This window comes from Varroa jacobsoni, unplaced genomic scaffold (assembly GCF_002532875.2).
Source record: "Varroa jacobsoni isolate VJ856 unplaced genomic scaffold, vjacob_1.0 scaffold_211, whole genome shotgun sequence".
NCBI lineage: Eukaryota > Metazoa > Arthropoda > Arachnida > Mesostigmata > Varroidae > Varroa > Varroa jacobsoni.
The window spans coordinates 21,018-29,679 of record NW_019213113.1 but is presented as its reverse complement, the minus strand read 5'-3'; the positions used below and the strand labels follow the sequence as shown (position 1 = coordinate 29,679).

The 8,662-nt window shown below is 40.9% G+C and overlaps 1 protein-coding gene across 3 annotated transcripts in view; it reads left to right on the top strand.

Moving 5' to 3' along the window:
* LOC111273664 (uncharacterized) overlaps nucleotides 1-3,601 on the top strand; it is a 30,256-nt gene extending 26,655 nt beyond the window's left edge. For all 3 annotated transcript variants that reach the window (XM_022855486.2, XM_022855488.2, XM_022855487.2), the window contains exon 5: nucleotides 2,560-3,601. In XM_022855486.2, coding sequence (XP_022711221.1) covers nucleotides 2,560-2,894 — 335 coding nt within the window. In that variant the 3' untranslated portion in view covers nucleotides 2,895-3,601. The remainder of the gene's footprint in view (nucleotides 1-2,559) is intronic.
* Nucleotides 3,602-8,662: the final 5,061 nt, after the last annotated feature.

The window sequence follows — 8,662 nt, the reverse complement described above, 5'->3', positions numbered from 1 at the left end:
TACCGATTTAATAATTTATCGGCCATGCTCGCGCTTATAAATGTTGCCGGAACGCAATGCTGACCAATTCAGTGGCCGAAATCTGGGTCCTGCTGATATATGATAATGTGTAGAGAAGACGCTATCGGAAGACCTTATTAAATATTTCTCGATGAGAGTATTATATTTGATTCTGCTTCTCGATCTGGCCGCTTCTTTCTTCTCCTCTTTACGAAATATCTGGATATGGCTAACCGATGGCTGTGACTTCATTGGTTGTCTGGGTAAAAGTCCAGTTCACATTCATGGTAAATACAGCTGCTCCGGATTCGTTCGATTTGCGATCAATGAGCAAATCTCAGGAGATCTTCGCGCACACATTGAAATATACACATACACAAAATAGTTTCGAAGATCTGTACAACTAATCAGCCAGGGCATAAGCGTAATGGAGGCTTCTGGTATTTGCAAAGTGATGGGCAGTTTGGTTTATCGTTATCGATGCCAATATAGTTAGGAAATACGAGTAGGATTTTACGCCGACAAATCGTATAGAGAAGAACTCGGATAGAACAGGAAGGAACGGCCAAGCAAGGGTCGACAGGCAAGGATTATTAAAGCACGCGCACGAAAAATTTGGCTGGTCACAAAACTCATTGTTAGCAAGATGGTCTCTACGGTAATACGTTGTGACAGGTATTAAATTCGAATTGATGAAGAACGTACAACGCTTAGGTGTAGATCGGTTTTTCATTGATAAAGTAACATACGTTTATTATGAGTTTTTTGATGGTCTTAACGCGATTGTCACAGAAAATGTCGTCTCGCTTCAACTTTTCTTCGTTTCTGTTTGCCGGCGACCAATATTGGGAAAACTCATTTGTCACTCACGAAAAGACCCGCTGAGTTGGGTGCGCAAAGAACAACAACAGATAGAAACAACCGTAAGAGACGCTCGCGCTACGCAGTTCATGTGCTTTATTATACATGTTCTTTTATCTACATTTTTTAATGTATAGGATAATGTTAAATTAAATGATTATTTAAATTTCGACTAATACAAATGAAGAGTACCCGGCCAACATTTGACAGTGGCCGACGCTTTAATACTATTATAATATGTTAGTTTTGTGAATCTAATTACGGGCATCGTTCACCGAATCGCCGAATCCGTCTATTTACTGTTTATTTAAACTGCTAAAGGCACACAGAATTCGTAGATAAGCTAGAGTCTAAATAAAGCACAGACAGGATGAAATGACGATAGGCCATATAAGACCTATATAGACGTTAGGACATCGTCCTATGATAGAAAAATGTTCTGCATATGAAACCATGCACGATGCGATTGCACTACGTTTTTTCGGTAACAAAAAATCAGCTATTTTCAGCTGCATGTGTTTGCCTCATGGCAGGGCGATACGAGAATGCTGATCATTTCCCAGTATACCAAATCTACCATAGCATGATAAAAAAAAAATCATAGCCATTTTTTTCATGGCATTCGGAATTTATAGTGTGTCTCAAAAATACAGAAATTTTAAACTCGTTGCATTAATTATTGAGGTTCGTTTCCAAATCCCGGGGAACGATATCTAAAAATCATGTAATTTAATAAATATAGATCACTTAAAAACTGTATCCCTTACATTTTGTGGATTGCATTGTTATCATTGTTATATTTCCTTGGGTGTAAAAAGTCGACTAGTTTCATACCTCGATGCAATTAGGGTAAAATATGAAATATTACTCTGAAAAAAAATACCCGTTAGTTATTATTACAATTTTCATTGGTTATATCAAGGGACACGCTCAGTATTAGTGGCACAGTTCTATATGATTTATGTCTCAGCATGTAACTTCCATGCAACACCAACGCGGTGACTGGCGAGCAGGAAGACGGGGTTTCGGTCGATTTTCTATCGGGATGCCTTCTGTGCCTATGTTCTTTGCAAGAAATAGTATCTCTGCTGCCTAATTAACTGTCTTAATTATGGTGCGTGAGCAATGCGACATATGTAAAGGATTTGTTTCACTAAAAAAGAGTAAAAAAGTGAAGATGATTTCCAAAAGAGGTCGTAAATTATCCTTGCCAGACGGATGAACGCATCCAAAGACGTTTCAAGAGGGCTGTTGTCATGTTTATGTGAATTGCCATTCTTAAATTGTACTAATCAAGGAAACCCAAAGCCTTTTTATCTCTATACACAATAGGAACGTCTTCTAGAGACGCGCCGTCCTCTCACCGTACGGTCTGACCGCGTTGTTATTTCTGCTGTTGTTGTCATCCATTTTATCTAACATGACTGAGGCTTACAGTTGGACGCAGCGCTTCTAATAGCTTGATTGTACTAACTGCTACCTTTACTACCACGTCTCAGCTCCGCGACTGTAGTAGTAGATGCTTCTTTGTCTGAACCTAAGACGCATTACAGGCTCCTATGGGCTCAATACGTTAACGTGATTAACAATGCTTATTCACCTGCAATCTTTTCAATTGATATCAACTAACATGTCTGACCTTATTTTATGTTCGTTGTACTTTGTCCTGATTGCGTTTTTCGATGTTGCGCTGATCAGGGGTGACGGTTCAGGATGGAGAGGCGGAGATCGCAGCGTCGAAGCAAACAAATAGGAAGGGACGTCGCGTCAAGGACAACAACGGCTCACAGAAAGCAGACCACGTTAAGGACAGAAATAGCGGATACAAGGAGACAACACAGGGTTACCGTGACCAAGGTGAACCTGGGGCAGCCGTCGGCGGTTACCATCAATGCCATTATCAGGAGGGTCGTTCACATCTAATTATCCAACAACAACAAACGGAGTGTGTGAGTGTAGCTATTGAGGAGTCGAACGCCGAAACCAACTATGGGTATAATTGTTCCGCGCCAATCGCCAAGCTCGAAGAGTAAGCCATTCAAGGTCGACTTCAATGGGATCCCAGTAATCAGTCCAGAGCTCAAGTCAATCTCTACATAGCGTACATCTGCAAGCTTAGCGGAGACATCGGCTTCGCATTGTTAGACAGAGCGTCGTACAACATCTAACCGCATTGCGTTATCGCTTACGAGCGTACATGGGTATACATATTATAAGACTCAATATCTGTGACGGTTGTCACAGGCTGAATTGGTCAGTCTTACTATTCTATCGTCCGCACACATATTCTATCCAGCTAGTAGGATAGCTGCATCGTGGTAGGGAGCTCGACGGATCAGACGCCAATGTATCAGGAGGACCGAGATACAGCCGGTACCAGATCGACTCTTGCCCTCAATAAATCGACCGGCTCTACCAGAAGCAACGAAGTCATCGTTACAGAAGATATTATTTGTACGAAGTAATCAAAGACCAACACGTTGAAATCACAGGCGTGAAAAGTAGTGGAACTAGGCAACAAGACCAGTGCTAGAAACCCTAAATAGCGTTATAGGAAGGTAGTATAGGACCTGCGAGAAACTTGTAGTCAATAATTAGTCTTCTCCAGCGGTGTAACTTTTACACGGTGTCCTGCAGAAACAGTCCTGCGTTAAATCAGGGATAGCAACGAAACGAGCATTTATTAACGTAAGTGCTGAAGACGACTGAAATAAATTTAGAAACGTCGTGATAAATATAATAGCACGACTCTTGGATAATTTGAAACTTAAAACGTTTACACTCTGGGCAGTCAGGGTGAAGATGTGCCTACGCTCAACCGTACCATCACAATAACAACAACAATAACAACAGCACGGCCGTGTAGGCACAAAACTCTTGTCAACCTTCTGAGAGCGATCTTCTTATTTTTTTTTTGGGGTTAGAGAGATGAAGGTTTCGGTAACGCATCCAAGTTTTAAGCAATGACGCTGTGGAGAATTAGAATGGTCGAGGAGAGTTGAGATGAGTAGAGTTTTTTTGTGATACGCCATTGCATCACTGGCCCTGTTTGCCACGTATCTTTTCAAGACACGTAGACGTCTCGTTTTGTTGGCCGCACAGTTTTCGTGGTCACTGATCTAGGTCGCATACGTTGGCAGGCTTCGATAAGATTACTCGACCGAAAACCCTTCATTCACGTAAGGTTAAACAGAAACGGAATTTGCGCATAGAGTCGAGAAAACTAATCAATGGCATCATTAGTAATACTTATAGCGTAATGAGTAATTCTACATATTAAGAAGGCAGCGTAAGCACAAATAATTTAAACGGACGACGAGGTGAGATGCACAACTAACCATCATAGTGAGCTTCAAATGATCCATTGAAAACAACACCAAATGAACTTTTATTTCAGCAGGATCGCATCCATGGAAGAATATAAGTTGTGACTAACTGTGATCATTTTATCACGGCTCAACGACAAAACACGTATAGGCTTTGGCCTGGACAGCAACTCTATATCAGCATCGTCGATTGGTTTTCGACGAGAGTACTTCACTGGATCCGATTGCCTTCCCTTTAACTAATCTGCGTCAACCTAAGCCGATACGTAGCTGGTGCGACTGGGCAGGGTCTTAGCATGAATTATGACTACACGCATGAGATTTGCTCTATCGATTCCCATATGAAAGCTACTGACTGGTCAAGGTCTCGTTTTTTCTGCTTTCGCATCGCCAGGGAACAAAGAGTACGCTTTGCTAACAGTCGATACTAACGAAGAACAAAATCATGTTTATGTAAATAACGCTTCGCAGATGAACGCCAAGCCCGACTCAATTCGAGATCGGAAGTACTCTCCATATGAGTTCGTCCACCGCGATAGGAGCAACTGCATAAGCGACCGAAGTTGACCGTCAGTCGCCATGCGCAGTACCAGCATTTTCTGAATTCTCTCTCACAATAACAGTATCTTCATAACAATAATCAACAACGAGCGGGCTCCTATGTATTTTATAATTAGCGCAACGTTGTGGATATTTCCGACAGTCATTGAGCCGGTTGTACTGACCATTGGTATGGGACCACCTCACTTTGTTAAGGTCCTTTAACGAACTCAGGTCGCTAGCCTTCACCGCCCACAATCTGAGGACTATGGCGCATGTTCCGGTTAAGCAATAGCTTCGTGCTACAGAAGCTTCCGCAGCAACAGCCAACAGCAGAATATTGGCGAAAAATGCTATATACTTACTTATAATTTGTCTTCGCCTAGGTATGTACGAAGAACTTGAAATGTCAACACGTTCCTTCACGTGAATATAGCGATATATCTCTAGCGGACATCTGTTTACTAAGCTGATTGTGCATGAAGACGGCCGGGAGATTTTTCGTACTACGCATGCGCAGCATGTACGATAACGAGTACGCCAGCAAGCACCATAGACATTCTGCAAACAGCTCTGCTGGAACTAATATATATATACGAAAAGGTCCCATCACAATCGTCCGCGTGTTGTGATTTTGAGCTTTGATAGTTGATATAAGTAATCATATTTATATCGAAGTATATATATATATATATAGATATAGAAATGTAGACATATTAAAAAGGACTTTTATTTACAACATGGGTGACATGCGTAATTATGGTGATGAAGGTAATGATAATGAGAACAAGTGAGGTTATGTCACGGGCTTTTTGTTGAGTACACGTATTTGTAATAATGATTGGTAGCGAGGCACGTTACGTCAGCTGCAACGACAATGCTAACATTGAAAACGTCAATTTAGTCATACGTCGTTCGCTATGTCATATTATTGCAAAAACTCTAATATGATGTCATCTTATGATGATGATGATGGCGGGTTGTGCTAAGACGAGTTTTAAAGTTATCGAAGTGTCGTGAAGAGTTCTTCTCGTTGGCTAACTGTTTTACCCTGTGCATGTCTGGTGCTTCCAATGACAGAAACCGTGTGTGGATGATGCTGAAAGAGATTACAATTTTCAAGTGGGGCAGTGCTATCAGCTGTTCATCTTAGCTCGAGTAAGTTATAGTAACTAACAATAAATAAAGTGAGATTATAAAAAAACCGAACAATTAAATGTTGGACTGTGAAAATTTTAATGTCAACAAACAGATAGGCCTGGATATAAGAGACATACGGTGGTCCCCGTGATAGCTTACTGAGTAACGTATTTGTCTAACCTTGGCGACATGTTGTGGTTTAGCTTCGAACCCGGACATGGATAGACTTCGTCTGCGAGTCAGCCAGCCGTTTAATGGAACTGGGTCTAACAGCTCGAAGCATAGAGATGTGCAATGGTATGGTCAAGTGAATTCTGGGTCTCCACGAATAATAGCAAACACACTATTTAAAATAATGGAATGAGTTTACGCTAATGGTCACCTCAGCAATGAATGTGCCATAGCGGAAGATATGACACATGGCGTAACAAAATGAGATGATGGTTGAGCTGTAATCTGTCAATTTTCCGTGGCATGAGTTTACTCGGAAAGAAATCTCTAGGAAAAACACTTGTCTACCAAATGTATCCAGTTTCTGTAGCTTAGTTACATATCGCTAGCGTCCTAATGTAAAATACATAATAGTAGTCAGGCTACAGAAGGCTTGTCCTCTTTTAGAAAAAAAAGTTCTTGCGTCCACAGTTCATTGTGCAGGGAAGGTCACGCTTTCCCAGAATGTTGTGTACGGCTTCTTATCATGGCAGCGGGAGCAGTAATAGTCGTCACGGCTGCTGTCGCCTGTTCATGTTGGCAAAATCAACGTTCTGGTATAAATAAGCATTGCCCATCATTAACAATGTCGATACGTGCTGCACTGTTTGCTTGTCAACAAAGTATTGATTCATTTTCCAGCTTTTGAGTCACATAGCTAAATCACACGATCGGCGTTGGTGTCATCTGGTTTGGGCAGTAATACTAGACGTATTGAAATGGTTAAGGTGTCTATATTTAGATTTAAAGTTCCTTGAAGATAATTGAAATTTCTGCAAAAATGTTCTATACTTTACAGCTTATTACGATAAAGGCACAAATACTATCTAGATCCATGAAATTGTTCTTCATGGTCAATATGGAATAGATGGTCGAATAGAAATAAAAGAAGATTCTGCCGATTTAGTTCTGTAGATCTCGACCTAAGCAAAAAAAAGTTAATGAAATTATGGCAAAAGTGAGCTACACCGATATTGGAATGGCGGTCATATCGCAAAGGAACTGTCTGAAGCCGGTTGAACAAAATTGGCCATTAAAAAAACTTCGTGTTCAAAAATTAAATTGGCGTAAAAAATGTATTCGACCCTATTTCCGTTTGTCATCTATAAAGTACCAAGTAATCTATAAAGCGGTTGATCACGACTAATAAAAAGTGGATTACATACGACAATAATGTCTGAACTAGAAAAAAACGTTAATAAATAAGTGTGCTCCACAATTTATGGCAAAACCGACGCCGGAAAAGGTGCAGCTATGTATTTGGTGAAACTAAAGGTCGCTGCCGTGTGACGAAACGATTGATTTGAATCGCTACTGTCATCATTGACAGTGACAGATCGGCAGCGTCGTCTTCCATCATAACAGCGCCAGATCACATAAAGCATTTTTAGCTAGTCGGTAAAAATTGAGAGAAGCTGGACGACAATTTCAATACATCCGCCCGGACCTTGTATCATCAGACTATCACCATTAATAACGTTCATTTAGTTCCATTGAAAGTACGTAAAAATTGTTTGTTACAATCGTTCAACCAAAACAAACACAAATGGAACTTTATGGTTATAAAGTTCCATTTGTGTTATGGTTTCAACGGAAAAATTACAGACGGTTATATTAGAACGGCGCATAAAGAGTTAAGTAATAACATTTTGAAATATTAAAAGAAATATTTGCTTAAAAGCGGTCAATACGTCTTCGATAAGCTGACGCCAGCACCAGCAAGAAGTAAGCAGCCAGCGTCAAGAAACCGTGGACACTGACGTGGGCGCATTTTATGCACGTACGCACTACGGCAAAAAAACGAGTACGCGTGATCTCGTCTTGTCGTGCATGTTTAAATGCTAGAGCCACAAAGTACCTTAGCTAGAGTTTGCCAACCCGTTGAAGGAATATCCGTTACCACCTGAAGCTTTACTAGGGGCTCGTCCTCTCCAAACGTAACGAATTACTGCTACTCAGAAATGTTTTGCTAGGGCAGAAATTGAAAAGGCAAACCATGAACAAGTTGGACAGGGTGCCGCTCTCCTTATCGTTAGTACATTCGAACATAAACAAGGGATGAGCGTCTGAACAACTGCCATTCTTTACATCCCATATACAATGCGATCGCAGCGTCTGCGTAGGAAAGACAGGAGATGATGTACTCGAAACAGACGTATTGACTCTGTACTATCGTCGCGAAATGCCATCGAAGCTAATGACTAAAAACAAAGCCAAACTTGATATTATAAAGATAGCAATGAAGTGATCGATCAAGAGCAAGCCTTGACCTGGCTCCCGATGTCCGCTCTACGCAGTCGCGTATATATACATATATATATATATCAACGATATATGACAGATTCTATCTTGTACTTGAGGAGGTGACGTTACTCTCCAGGTGTCGACACGTGTAGCACTTTGACTCTTTGTATGGCCGCGAAGTTACAGACCGTGAATGCTAGCTTGCACCAGAAAGGCAATGGCGGTCGTTTGAAGAAGAAAGTACGAAAACGTTATACGATTGCCACTCCTTCCTGAGTTATTATTATATATATAAGTCAGGAGAAATACTGACGAACACCAATCTGTACATATATGCTAAT